We start from the raw sequence: 15,180 nt of genomic DNA on the forward strand, positions 1-15,180 counted from the left end.
CAAATGCCCGCACACACACACATGCGCACACACACACACACACACACACACACACACACACACACACACACACGCACTATAATAGTCCTCTGTTTTCAGTGTGCATTAACAGGACATGGAATGGAAACGGTGTAACCAAGTCGTCTTTGTCTACCGAGTTGGCACTCAGAGTGGACTTGGATGACATTTCAGTTATGTGTATTAGTTGAAACAAGATGTCATTTAATTCGATTAAGATTAAGTCCTGCGAGGGCTATAATGTTAAAAGTTGACTCAGTCACATAATGACAAGAAGAAAAACAGTCCATGATAATACAACTGTGATGTATATGCGGTTACTGTCCTGCAGGATCTCGACTAGGCGTGTCACATTTAGTCACAATGTATCATCGGACAATTACCTCAACACTGTCCTTACAGATTACATTTCCATCTATTGCAATTCATATTTTCCTTGCTCAAATGTCCTATTCCAGTGTTTCTTGTCTCTTTGGTGTCCAGCTGCAACTCTTTTCTGGACTCAAATACCTCCACACCTACAAAAATGCTGAAAAGCTTTGGCTGCTCCTGTTGCATTGCTACAGCTACAGTGTCAAATCAGCTTTGTAACTGTGTGAAAGTGAGTAAAATAGTAAAATTAGTAGAATAAGCCACTTGGTTGCTGTATTTCTTGCAGGCGGGTCTTTTTATCGACAAGGGGGTGAAGACGAGCAACAGCAGCGCTGCAGATCCCCGCGAGTATCTCTGTCTCGACAACAATGCCAGGTCTGTGACTGACACTATAGGAATAATGAAAATCGTTGTAAATCCTTTAAAAAATTTGATTGGGTAAAACATGTAAAGCCTTAACAAACGTGCATTTCTGCAAAAACCTTAGTATGATTGGCCTGAAGCTGTTCCACACAAGCAGTACTCTAATCAGTTGTGAAACCAGCCAATGGAAAGTAGACATGAATGTAGAAGAAATGTTTTTCTTCATTATGTTTCCCCTCCAAATATGCATATTTAACAAAAACAAAATTCCAAGCCCAGTCCAGGTCACACACTGAATGAGGTGTTGGAAAGCTGTGTGCTGTAGTGAAATGCACAAAGTACAGATCAGTTCAGTGGAATCCTGAGCCAGTGTGAGGAAGAACAATCAGCAGACTATAATCACCAGTGCTCTGTAGAACCAAGAGGAAGAGAGATTGAGAAGTGATGCTGAGTCTTCGACAGTGTTCACTATAAAAACACATAAGTGCAGACAGACTTTCCTCCATGAGAAGTGTGTGCAAGTAAATAGAGAAAGCTTAATACCTCCTGGTACCTCTGGCTTCAATGTGTGTCCAAGTCACATGTAACTACATGGATGAAACTGGTTTACAAGCCTGACCAATTTATATTTTGTGTGTGTGACCCAGGTTTCGTCCCCATGAAAACTCTGACCCGACCAAGCCGCGTGTGGCTGCTCTCATCGACACGCTGATCTCCTTTAAGAACAACGACCTCGGCGCCTGGATCCGTGGCGGTGACATCATCATAAAGAACTCGGGGTTGGTGACGACATCATTTAAAAAAAAAGATTGGTGTAATCAATGTATGCATGGATGTATTATGATGCATCAATGTATGCATCATAACAGAGCACTGTGCTTTTTTTTTTACTTCTTCCAGATTTGCTGACAATGGTGTTGGACTGTCATTTGCGAGGTAGTGTGTGTGTGTGTGTGTCTGTCTGTCCGTCCTCTGGTGGGTGCACTTATTATCTAAACAAAGATACATGGATAAAAAAACGATTTAATAATATGATGCCTTTAAATATCATTAATCCAAATTAAACTCTCCTGGTGGGCATGGCCTAATATTCTAATGAGCATGACTGATAATGTCCCTACGTTGTAGACTCCTCCCAGTCTGCTACACTGTGCATGCGAGTTGCACTTTTCAAGCTCACATGCACAAACCACTGTGTGAATAACTTTAGTTAAAAAAGATGATGACATTTACACTGCACCTTGTGTCACACAAGAGCAACGTTAACCTCATTAGAAAGCAATCGCAGATGAGACAAGTGAAATTTTATTACATATTCTCTGTTCTCATAAAGCAGTTAATCTGTTATTAAATAATTACCACAGTAATAACTCCTCTGTGTTTGTCAGTGATGGCAGTTACCCTAAAGACGTGGGCTCCAGTCAGGAAGTATCCGAGTCTCTGTTTGTGGGCGAGAGCAGAAACCGTGGCACCAACGGAGGACAGAATAAATACTGGGGTGTTGGAGGATTGGACGGCACTCAGAGGACTCTGCCCCGAAACAAGTGAGTGTGAAAGAGATTTAACACTAAAAACCAAGAAGGCACTTAACTCATTTGTTTAATGAGGGAAAAATACGATCCGCCGCACCAGTAATGCAGTAAGAGGATTGGAGTTAAAATTAATTAAAAGATACAATTTTTGATTTAGAAAACAATTCTGCCAAACCTTGAAAAATCTTAGTCATAAGTAATGGTGACAGTTTCTGCCCAGTTGGAAAATGTTAGTGGCAGATTTCCACTGTATAATCCAAGAGTCTGTGCCAGTAGTAAGGAAAAAGCCAATGCTTCAGATTGATGCAATAGTATAACACCAAGGCATGGCCGTGTGTGTGTCATGTATAGGACGTTCCCCATCCGTGGCTTTCAGATCTATGATGGACCTGTGCGGCTGATGAGGAGCACGTTCAGGTCATACACACCGACCCCAGAGCGCTTCACCACTGCCGTGGGCTTCAGCCTCAAAAATGCCTGGCAGCTCACACCAAGAAACAATCTATCTTCACTGTCCTTCCTGCCCAGCGTAAGTCTCTGTTCCACATGCACAACATGCTGATTTTCTTGTGTGTGTGTATCAATTGCCAAAAGGTAATCTGTTTAATCAAACACTTAACGTTTTGTATAAAAAATAAAAACAAGTCGGTCATTAAAATATGCCAAAATGTCCACACGAAAAAAAAACAATCTTAACATCTCAAAATGAAAACATTTGCTTTTAATTTGTATGTATAATGTTTGCTTGTTTTCATACCATGCCTCAGCCTTTAACCCCCAAAAAAGAAAAAAACCTAATCCACAGCACCATCTGGTGGTGTATGGAATAAAAACACTGTCAATAATAATCGTACGTAATTCAAAGCATTTGTGTGTAAATTTAAATTTTGCGGAGTTTTGATCCCAAAACCTACGGCCACGACAGTTTACAGATACGAGATTTTGCGTGTTTGTTCAAATACAACTCCAAAATGTACGACTATGACAGTTTACACACACAACGCTTGTTTTCACAACACCTCTTTTTCACACACGAAAACGGTCTGCGAAACAACTGTCAAAAATACGTCATCACGTTCATAGACATTACTATCCGAGGGAAGATGAATCGATTCCACGAAGTGCGCATGCGCCCCGCCCTCTTTTAAACCACTGGCGCCGAAATGGCGGATCAGCAGCCAAGCGCTCACTCATCGTCTCAGGTAAGTTGGTTTTCCCTTCCAAATTCGGACATGTTTAAGGGTTAGTTATCACTAATAACAGAGAGGAGTAATATTACAGAGATAGGTTAACTATAGTAAGTAAGATTAGCTCTCAGAGTAAGGTTACATTAGGTGCTTAAAGAATACAGCTGTTTAGGAGGTTATCACTGCAGTCTGTAGCGTGATTAGATAGGCCTACATAAAAGACACACACACACCTCACACCTAGCCATTTCCTGCTGCACTGACTGCCCATTTGACTTGGACCTTCTTTCTTGTGCTGACTGTCCAATGATATTGGACTGGTTCCCCATTTTCTGATGTCCAACACTTAAGTTTTGGTTAACATTTGGTTACCAGATTCTGGGCTGAGTGCAAGATGTCACCTAATGGAACCTGATAAACAATAAAATATGACCCAACACTTATCACTTAAGCAGTGAACACATATTGCATGACCTGTGTATTCCAGTGCATGTACACAGCTGTTAGTAAGTTAACACTTAAAATTGCTAATTCTTTTATGTAGGCCTATCTCATCACGCTACAGACTGCAGTGATGACCTCCTAAACAGCTGTATTCTTTAAGCACCTAATGTAACCTTACTCTGAGAGCTAATCTTACTTACTATAGTTAACCTATCTCTGTAATATTACTCCTCTCTGTTATTAGTGATAACTAACCCTTAAACATGTCCGAATTTGGAAGGAAAAACCAACTTACCTGAGACGATGAGCAGTGTTGTAATGTAACGGAGTAAAAACACTTCGTTACTGTACTTAAGTAGAAATGTCACGTATCTGTACTTTACTTCGCTAATTAAATTTGTCAACTTTCACTTTTACTCCACTACAATTCCTAGATAAAATGTACACTTTTACTCTGTTATATTTCTACTAAGCATCTTCGTTACTCGTTACTACAAAATAAAATCAGAAGAAATGTGTGTGACTGTAATAAGGGAGGTTTGGTGAATCACTGCTCCTAGATTGCATTACACTCCGCACGCTGTACGGAGAAGCACAGGTACGCGCAGCGTGCACGCGCAGTCAGAGCTGGGGGCGTTTATCTATAACGGTAATCGGAAAGCTGCAAATACAGCAACCAAAAGCAGTGAAATTTCACTATTCTTATTACCAGAGTTGTAGCACAAACAAAATATTAATGCAAACAATCCATACAATACTAAATAAAAATAACATTTATTGATTTGGTCTTTGTGAATATTAGTTTATTAATGACGTAATTCATTGGATACACTGTTTGTAGAGAATGCACACATACATGAACTGATCTGATTCAAGACTGGCATCATTACATCATGTATAAAATTTTGGTGTCCACTTTTGCCATTTAATAATACCATAACTTTTGGCTTACTACGTAGTCATATAATATATAATATAAAACTCTTCTTGTTTTAAATTCTCAATGAGGGCTAAAACCCCTAAAGATGAAATCTTAGAACCGCCCCTGGTCTTATGCCTACTGAAAATCACTGAAATTTTAGTTTTTACTTTTACTTCAAATACTTAAGTACATTAAATATCAGAAAATGACTTTTGATACTTAAGTACAATAAATATCAGATACTTTAAGACTTTTACTTGAGTAGTATTCTAAAAGGTGACTTTCACTTCTACTAAAGTCTTTTTCTAGTATGATACTTGCACTTTTACTCAAGTATTGCTTTCTTAGCCTTTTCGGCGCCAGTGGTTTAAAAGAGGGCGGGGCGCATGCGCACTTCGTGGAATCGATTCATCTTCCCTCGGATAGTAATGCCTGTGAACGTGATGACGTATTTTTGACAGTTGTTTCGCAGCCCGTTTTCGTGTGTGAAAAAGAGGTGTTGTGAAAACAAGCGTTGTGTGTGTAAACTGTCATAGTCGTACATTTTGGAGTTGTATTTGAACAAAAACGCAAAATCTCGTATCTGTAAACTGTCGTGGCCGTAGGTTTTGGGATCAAACTCCGCAAAATTAAAATTTACACACAAATGCTTTGAATTACGTACGATTATTATTGACAGTGATTTTATTCCATAGTGGTGCCATGCCTTCAGTACACACGTTATCTTTCATCAGTTTATTACATCCTCTACATATTAATAGTGGATTACTTTAAAGTTTGAGACCGTAAATTGTGTGAACTAAAAAAAAAAAACCCAACTATTTAGCAATATTTTTATTGATCAATTATGGTTTTAAATTCTTAAGTTCAAAAGATTAAAAAAAAACCCTTTGGCTGTATTAGATCATGAACTCTGATGATCCAATCTCATTAACATAGCACTAAATCTGTATTTTCTCTACTAATAACATATTAGTATATCATCAAAGTGTTTTCATAAGTCTCTCAGTATTCCTCTCATAGACTGCTGACTTTCAGATTTAGTTTAATTTAATCACTGTGTTCTCTGAGGGCAGTACCTGCTTTACTACACACCTCAGTCATGGCCATTTTCTAGCAGTGGTTTTCTTCCACCGTAAGCTTCCTGTAACCTGTCTTTAAAGGGTTTATTATAATTAGGCTAAAGCACAAATGATCTACATGTTTCTGCAGTACAAGTTATTAGTCATACTGCAAGGTTCATAAAAAACAGTTGTTTTTGCGTATATATAATTATGGCTTATTTGCTTTAGTTCTCTGCCGAACCAGACGATCCACATCTGTCCACAAAACACATAAAATATACACTTGGTTATACACATAGATATAATTAAAGGATCCACAGAACCCAAAATTGCAGTTTCATGTAAACCCCTTATGGTCTTTTCACTGAGCCATTTCAACACCTCTCGTGTATCCAGGTGACTCTTAGAGCATTCTTTGGCCGTCCTGGTCAGTGGTTTGAGGACAATGACTTGGACGGGGACAAAAACTCAATCTTTCACGACTTGGATGGCTCAGTGAGCGGCTACCCCGACACATACGTAGTGAGAGCAGACAACTTCCTGCTCCAACACCGTGAGTGTGTGAAGGTGCTGCAGTGGAATGGGTGCGTGTGCAGTGGCAGCTACGCTCAGGTGAGGAGAAGAACGTGTCTCTGCACAGACATGATACTTTATGTTTACAAAAATAGTCTAATAATGCAAAAAATAAAAAAATAAAACACAGCTTGAACTTGCAGTTTAGAAAATTGACTGCCAGCTTTCAACAACCTATTGTGCAACAACATAAACAATGTTTTTTTTATTTTTCGCCATTAATCTCCAGCTGATGGTAACTACGCTGTTCATTAATGCAATCATTTATAGCACTAACCGTTTGGATAAATCAGTTCCTTCTTAGTGTTTCTTGGGTGTAATGCAGCTTAGGAAATGGAAATGAAGATCAAATAAAAAAAGAAAAAAGTTCCACAAAATGTCCAGAAATAATATGAACACTCTTCATTTTGTTTGATTTCTTTCTAGGTGTATGTAAAGACACAAGGCGTGCCCAACCTGAGCCTGTCGATCATCAGGGACGAGTATCCCGATAAGCCCTTGGTGCTGAGGGGCATTAACAGCCAGACAGCACTCTCGCAGCAGTACCAGCCTGTCCTGATGCTGAGCAAGAGTTACACGCTGCACTGGAATGGTCAGGCACCCAAAGAAGTCGTCCTCTTACTTGCCAACTTTGACCCGTAAGTACTGAAACATACTGAAAAATTTGTGGAGCTTTTGTGGTCTACAGTGTAATTTAGGCAACATGACATTTGTAACCAAGACTTCAGGCAGGACATTTGATCATGTCAAAATACTTTATTTCCTCATTTACTAACTGAAGAGCCTCTAAACCCTATCATACTCGGACTTCCTGACTTTCTGACTCAACTCTTTAAAGCTTTGACGTTTTCTTTTTACCTTCATGGCATTTGGCCAAACCACCAAACAGTTGAAGGTGAAGGGTTTTGCTTAAGTAGCATTAGGTCCTGGGATTTGAACTCCCAACCATCCAATCAGTCCAACAGCTTAACCAATGAGCAACCACTTACCATGGCTGAGTCACTGATTTGACACAATATTGGTGTCTGGTAGAAATAATAAATAACTTAATATGAAGGAAGGACTTGCTACAAGTCATAGCTTAATAAAACCAACATTTGCTTCAGGAAAACTTGAAAGTGCAATGCTGGGTTTTTTTATTCCACAAATCTAGTAATGTTATGTAAAGAACAAGATAATATTGTGTTTACTTTCTGATTAATGAGGTAATTATGGTGGGGAAAAAGCAGTTTGAATTGTCAATGATGCTCTAAGTTAAGCCTTGAAGCTTTTATTTCCTGGAAAATTGCCTTAAACATGGGCCAAACATCTGTTGTTTTGTTGTTGTAGAGGCAACTGGGTGCTTGTTGGCCTCTGCTACCCTACAGACACGGTTTTCCAGGTGATGTCCGACATTTATGACCGTCAGAACAACGCATTTGATGGCATGGAGGATTATGGCCCCGCATCTTCTCTGGCTGATCTGGAAAAGCGGCAACAGGACAGGAAGTACTTTTTTGACCGGGACACTGGGTACGTCACAAACATCTATTTGAAATACAGGCCGTAATGTAGGCACTCCACATGTGTTAAGTGCCACAGACACTGCAGTGAACAATCCTGTCTGTCAAACTCCACAGATTGTTCTAGAAGATGAAGAAAGAAAAAACAGTTATATCGGTTATTAACATACTCAGACCAACACTACAAAAATTATAAAATCAATTTTGCACACATTGTGAATAAACTCTAGCGCTGTGGCAACAGTGAAGTCTCTCAAAATTCAATTAGATTCTCCTAATTGGATTACTTATGTATCATATCTGTCTAATTAAATTGGATTATCTGCTAAATGAGGTGATATTCACTGAGCTCTGGTGGACTTGGTGAGTGAGGTTTAAGCAACCCTCCCAGTTTTTTTTTCCCGAGCCTGCTATAAACACTCTGAGCTTTTTTTTGTTTAAATCAGCATCAATATAATGCTATAAGTTTTTGCTTTTTCCAAAGCAGACAAATTTGAGTATTGATCACATTCATTCATAATGTAAAGTGCAATCCTGACTTTGAATATAGTACAAAGTCTGAATAATTACAGATCTACACAAATTCCTCTGTTAATTCAAAGTAGGCAGGACAGTCAACTTACAACAGCTCCGTTCCTGCTTTTGAAGCTCTCAAAAGCTTACCTAGCAATCATAGTCTTGTGTGAGATTTCCTGACGCTTTGTGTTTAATTAGGACACACCCAGACAGAGATCAGATTTTATTTTTGCTAGATGTTCAATCAGCTGCAGTTGCTGATCAGATCAATCTGCTGTCTGTGTGTAATTAAACAGATAACAACTTGTACCATTGTACAAACCCAATAAATCAGTAAGTCACCACACATGGCTATGCTTGATAGATGAGCTTTGGAGACTAGTAAAGAGCAGGAACGATACTGTTGTAATAAACTCCTAAAGTTTAGCGACCATCCAGGATCCTTTGAATTAACAGAGGAGTTTGTGTAGACTTTGGGAAGTCTGCAGTCATTCAGTACTTTGTTCTACATAATGGCCCAGAATAAGAACATTAGCCTAACTAACCTAGCCTCACTCAAGCCTAACATAGCCTCACTCGTGTATAAAAGGGAGTGTATATACACACACCACACACACACACACACACACACACACACACACACACACACACACTGTATTAACCCCAGCCCCTTACAGATGAGATGATATTTCACTTTTTTTATTTTTCACTTTCTTAAGTTTGCTGTGGTTGTATGCTCGAGCACGGCATCCCCGTAATGGCCACAGTTACTGCTCTACCCGAGGCTGTGAGCGGGTAAAGATCACTGCCACTACAAGCACCAAACAAACATGTAACTGCACCGCTGCTGCTTACCCCAAGTACAGCAAGGAGCCCAGTGCACCTGTGCCCATGCCTGTGCCCATCACACAGCCCTGTAAAAAATGTGGGGCCTCAAAGGTATCAATCTTGTCAAACTTTTTATTTAATTAGCTACGGTTTATAGCTTGTTTGAGCTGGTTCCCCATAATTGTTGTTCATAGGAATGAAAAACTGTGGCATGGGGACAATAATTCCCACCACCCTGTTTTTATTTATTTTTTTTATTATTATTTTCCTATCACAGCATGACTTCTAGCGTTTTATTCCTTATTTATGTTCGGTGCATTTGTTTAAAAAAAAAAAAAAAAAAAGACAACTGAACCCGAAACAAACCCACTACCTGCTAAATCCCCACTGCTGTTCATCTGTGTGCAGCTGGTCTTTTCCAGTGACCCGTGGAACAGCTACCTCCAAACACAGGTCAAATCCCTCGGTCTCACTGAAGAGCAGAAAAATGACACACAAGCCTTTATCACTGTGAGTAGTAACAGTTTAACCTGTACTCTATACAGCAAAACTATCCCACTGAAGAGCTAATATAGATTCACTTTTATTTTTGTTTTTAAAGGTAAACACCAAACAATTTAACCTCAGCACAACTGGCTTCCTCGCCGTCACTGTAGACGCCTGCACTGGAAATGTCATCAAACATATGGTCTTTCTAAAGCAAGACTCCAAAATGGCGCAGTATTTCAAAGCTGGAATTCCAGCACGGTAAGATTTATTCTAGCTGGCGTTCATCTTGTACACTTGTATGCTCTAGCTTTTACTTTTACACAGTAAAAAGATGGCATTATTTCCAAAAAGCTGCATGTAGAGTGAATTAAAAGTTTTAAGAATTGGGAAGCATACAGATACATGTCAGGAGCTTCAGTTAGCGCTCACATCAAACATCAGAATGAGGCACAATTTTATACAAAATAGTGAAGAAAAAAAAAACATGCATGCCTTTGCAATTTTCAGAAACTGTTGTGTGTGAAAATCTCATGAGGTGAACGGTTTGAACGGCACGAACAACCATGCCACAGTTAGTCACAGAGAACACACTTTTTTTTCCTCCCATGCAAATGTAAACATTAACTGAATCTCTCGGTGTTTCTGCATGATTTTCTGCATTGTTCTGCTGCCAGATGATTGGCTGATGGCATACATGAGCATTTGTTGTGCAAAGTGGAGAGTCAGAGTATGGATATTAGAGTTGTGATATTCAGTATAGTTTGTGTTCTCTTAAAAGATAGAAAATACTGAAAACAAAAAAACGGGGTGGAAAATTCCTCGTTTCATAATGCCCTTGAATGCCTCGGTTCATAATATTTGTTCTCTCTCATATTAAATATAACAAAAAGGAATGTCATTTACAAAAAAAAAATATTCAACATTCATTTCATCTTAAATAGTTACAGTGAAAGTTTTGGTTTTAAAACACTGATTTTACAGTGTGTATATATATATATATATATATATATATATATATATATATATATATATATAAATACTGTTCTAGGTCTTTAAGACCGTTATCCAGAAGATGCCCTGTTAGTTCTCTCTCTGTGCTGGACTCTCTGTGGCAGTGTGTTGTTTTTATGTCTAAAACTAGAACGGTGTGTGAAAGCTGTCGGTGAGTGAGTGAGATGTAAATGCAGGAGGAAGTTTTAGTTTTGATGGTATCAAACAGATTGATCAACTAATGTTGGCAAAACATCTTTAGGAGCCATTAATGAATAAAATTATAATCTCAGCTGAGACTAACATCTATCATCTTCCTCTGACCCAAATCTGCGACCCACTTTTATTTTAATTTTATTTTAAATAGCTCAGCCCATTTTTTGATTCTGTGGATGGCTCCGATGCCACATTTTTAGCAAAATTTAATTAAAACGAACACGATATTCAGAGCTTCAGTATGTATGTCACACACTGACAGTATTAGCAAAAGCTCTTTACGTTGTGACCGAATTGTTTTTAAACTCACCCAGGTCGATTGTTCTGCTGGCCTCAAGAGGACAACCTGATGGATTTGCTGGTGTAGCACAGCACCTTGTCCCTTTGGGAGCAGCCAAAGTGGCAGACCTGCAGGGGAAAGGTTTGTTGTGAATGATTTACAGGGATTTTCTTAACATGTGTCTGAAACTGCATCATCACAAACGCTGACATCCTATAAGATGCACAGAAACCCATAATGCACTGATCAATTTGATGATGCGGTATGCGGGTTATAGAGTAAACAATAGGTTGTACTGCACTGGATTTAGCACAAAATATAATTTGTCATATATTCTGTTCTCTTATTCTTGTGTTTAATTGCATCTTGCTAATTTGGTTTCTAATCCACATTCTTATTAATGCTGAAAATGAAACAATGTCAGCAAACAAGAAAGTGCAGAAACTTTAATGTAATACAGTTTTACTGCTAATGTTTAGAACTATTAGATTTATCTCATATCCCTCAATAATAACAGCTTTCCATGTAGTGCTAGCTTAGAGGTTAGATACAAGTCAGATACAGAAAGTTCAGATACAGATCCTAAACAAAATATAAGGAACGAATCCATAAAAATAAAAAATACCTGTTACAGTATACAGTAAAAGTCAAGACGCAGTAAAAATGTGGAAATGTCACAAAATATAATAAAAAGGAATCCAATGAAAATAAAGTAGTACAGGTGTTTACAGAGAAGTATTTATGACTCTCCAAAAAAAAATCAATTGATCAATTATTCCATATTTTATTCCCTTGAGGATGCAGGTACTCATGAGGGAATGTGTTGGCATGCTATTATCAGGGGTAATAATAATTACTTGAGTGTTATTTGGATCAGTTCAGAGAACTGTGCTAACAGATCTGTTATCTTTTTTTTTTTTTTTTTTTTTTTGCTAGAATCTCTGTCATTTTTTGGCTTCCAAGGAGAATCATCACCTCCATCGTGGGTTTCCCTCCTGATGAATCAGGGTAAAGAGGTTGTGGAAAAATATATACCGCTCTCCCTAGACGAATACCTGTGCTCCCCAGACCCAGAGCCACCGCAACGGAAAGATCTAGAACTGCTGAGGAAAGCTCGGAATTAAGACCTTACAATGTGAACTCGACAGGCAAAGGACTGAATGTGAATTTATGAACTTTATTTATTTATGGCGGACAAAACACCTTTGGGGGTATTTTTTTAGAGTACACTGTGTTTGTATGTGTGAGAGAGAGAGAGAGACTGCGTTTTTTTCTCGCTTTTGTCCTTTTTGATGATTGTATTTTGTCCCTAGTCCATGTCACCCAGTGTTGCACTTTTAGGAAATTCAACAGAACTATCAGCAGGAAAGATCCAAATTAAATTATATAGCAAATATATGAAAAATCATATTTGAATGCTTGAGGAAGGAGCGTAAATGCAGAAGCTAAACATTTCAACAGACTAAAGAGGTGGAAAAATAGCTAAACTCACCACCAGTAGAAAAACAAACACTTCATAAGCTTCCTAAGCGAGTGCAAAGCAAACACTTGCTCAGTAGACAAGCAGGAAAAAGGCTTAAGCATCCAATCAAACAAAACAAAAACACATAACCAGACACAAGTAGAACACAAACAGTTAGATCGTTTTAAGAAAGAATATGGAGCTGGTCTGTTATTGTTTGCAGTTAGGTTTCAGTTGAATTTAGCCATAAACCTGTTTTAGGAATTTGTCGTAAACACTAGAACATGGAAACTGTTCCAAACAGACGAACATTTTGTGGTGTTTAAAGAGTATCATGTCTGCGGATGGGGATTTTTACTCTGAAAAAGGGCTGCAACAGGGCTGATTTCCAAGTGTGTGATAAATGTGATAGAAGAATGTATTGTTGGATAAAGTTAGCAGTGTTATCTCCAACATGCAGCTAGTTTTTAGTATTTAGTTTGCACAATAACCGCTACACTGTCCCTGCAGATCTATCTGATAGCAGAATTGCCCAATCCAACACAACAACAGATCCGAGTTCTGCTGTTGCTGCAAATCCAAGCTAATTATTATGTAGAATTAGAATTATTATTCAGATTGCATCCTAAATAGCTGTGTGAGGCTGACTGATATAACTGCGACTCCCATGTTGACGGCTAATGATGATTTGTGACCTGAACCGGTGATCAGTGACTCGATGGCGGGTTGACAAGAAGGATACAAAACTCTGGAGATGTCATTTAAATAGTTTAGCTTATAACAGACTTACATACACGTTATTTTAGTTAAAGATGCCAACCCATAGAAGAGAATATGGACGTCAACCTGCTTCTGAATGTTTCTGAATTTTAACCTGATCACTGAAACGTGTAGAGTTCACTAGAGCTCTTGCAACGGAGCTGGGGACTAATGTACAGAGCGTCGATTTCTATACAGCTGTCTTACTAGAAGCTAATTAGGTTGCAGGCTGTTACTAAGTAAACAACAAAGAATAAATAATGCTCACTAGTGAGGAGTTACTGCAGTATTTATTCAAATGGATGTGATCTACAACTCCTCAGACAAGCACTAGTATTTTCTATAGAGCCTTAAACTGTGTCTAAACATGTTCAGGTTTCCTGCGTTTATTTATTATCCCATGTGTCTTTTCTTGTCCGATGTTTCAGTATTGCTGCTCATAAAACCTTTTTACACACTTAATATACCATATAGTATGTGCTGATGATATATTTCAGATCCTGATCATTGCCAAAAGGTTTTCATTTTAAAATATCAATCTGTTCTGTATTTAACTTGATCAATTGATCACTTTGGTCAAATTAGGAATTTTAAAAGTCAGCTGTCTATATGCTTATTTTATTTTATTTATATATATATTTTAAAGCCACCCATCCAGGAAGTCTCGAATGATGATGTATTACGTATACACCGCAGCAATATGCCAAATAATTAAAATATTGTGGAACGGTGTTCACTTGCGTTATACAGTACCAGCTACAGCCACCGGTCGTTTTCTCACCAGCTTCTCATTTTTCTCTCTTGATGCTGAGAGAAAAAAAACCCAAAGCTCATCATGTTACTGAGAAACAGCAAAGCACTAACAGTTACAGTTTGACCTCCGTGCTGGCACTGGAGACTCCTTAACTGTGAAATAAATGTCTCCTTACATAAAACCTCACCTTAGAAACAGCCATATATTCTGCTTGTTAAAGTGTTTTAATGAACACCTTCTGACCAATCAGATGTGACTGAGAATTCAGCAGCGATAGTGTAGAAGTGATTTTAGAACTGATGATCCTAAACTCTAGAAACAGCTCAGCTTCACATTGTGCTCGTGCCAGACCTGAAATAAACACTGATTCAGTGCCTAAGAACAAGCACATCACCCTTCGGATGTTTTCACTGTTCGTTTTATAGAAAAATAAATGCCAACTTGTCTGTCTTTTTTTTAAGGGAAACTGCCTGTTTGTTAACCACTGTACTGTTAAAACAGATTCATGATGGATGTTGTATTAAGGTGTTGGGGGTTTATTACTGGTGTTTTTCAGTGGTGGAAAGAAACTTGCAACACGTCTGAGGGCTTGTGATAGTATACAAGTGCCTTTTACCTTTAAGTATTATTTTATATTATGTTCAAAGTTTCTGTTTTCTATAGTATTGCTTCTTGTGCTGCAATTTTGATAAAACATTTATACTTTCTCACGTGTGTCATTTTCTTTTTTTAGTGTTATTTACACATATTAACATTATTGCAGTGAAAGGTGATTTGATGGGCTTTTCCCCACTTTTTTTAATTAAATACAAGAATTTCAGGGGAACAAAACTATTCTTTAGCTCCTGTAGTAGATTAGATCCACTCTGTGGATCATTATATTGATGTATGAGGATATCAATTTAACAT

General features: G+C 38.2%; 1 protein-coding gene across 2 annotated transcripts in view; it reads left to right on the plus strand.

Annotated features, from left to right (window-relative positions):
* The window catches only part of cemip2 (cell migration inducing hyaluronidase 2), a 31,613-nt gene extending 16,635 nt beyond the window's left edge, over nucleotides 1-14,978 (plus strand). For both annotated transcript variants that reach the window (XM_027141241.2, XM_027141244.2), the window contains exons 12-24: nucleotides 677-765; nucleotides 1,401-1,532; nucleotides 1,654-1,689; nucleotides 2,142-2,297; nucleotides 2,637-2,814; nucleotides 6,299-6,514; nucleotides 6,902-7,113; nucleotides 7,805-7,987; nucleotides 9,213-9,432; nucleotides 9,730-9,831; nucleotides 9,923-10,068; nucleotides 11,331-11,437; nucleotides 12,233-14,978. In XM_027141241.2, the coding sequence (XP_026997042.1) occupies nucleotides 677-765; nucleotides 1,401-1,532; nucleotides 1,654-1,689; nucleotides 2,142-2,297; nucleotides 2,637-2,814; nucleotides 6,299-6,514; nucleotides 6,902-7,113; nucleotides 7,805-7,987; nucleotides 9,213-9,432; nucleotides 9,730-9,831; nucleotides 9,923-10,068; nucleotides 11,331-11,437; nucleotides 12,233-12,420 (1,965 nt within the window). In that variant the 3' untranslated portion in view covers nucleotides 12,421-14,978. The remainder of the gene's footprint in view (nucleotides 1-676; nucleotides 766-1,400; nucleotides 1,533-1,653; nucleotides 1,690-2,141; nucleotides 2,298-2,636; nucleotides 2,815-6,298; nucleotides 6,515-6,901; nucleotides 7,114-7,804; nucleotides 7,988-9,212; nucleotides 9,433-9,729; nucleotides 9,832-9,922; nucleotides 10,069-11,330; nucleotides 11,438-12,232) is intronic.
* The last annotated feature ends 202 nt before the right edge of the window (nucleotides 14,979-15,180 follow it).

This window comes from Tachysurus fulvidraco, chromosome 9, assembly GCF_022655615.1.
Source record: "Tachysurus fulvidraco isolate hzauxx_2018 chromosome 9, HZAU_PFXX_2.0, whole genome shotgun sequence".
Taxonomy (NCBI): domain Eukaryota; kingdom Metazoa; phylum Chordata; class Actinopteri; order Siluriformes; family Bagridae; genus Tachysurus; species Tachysurus fulvidraco.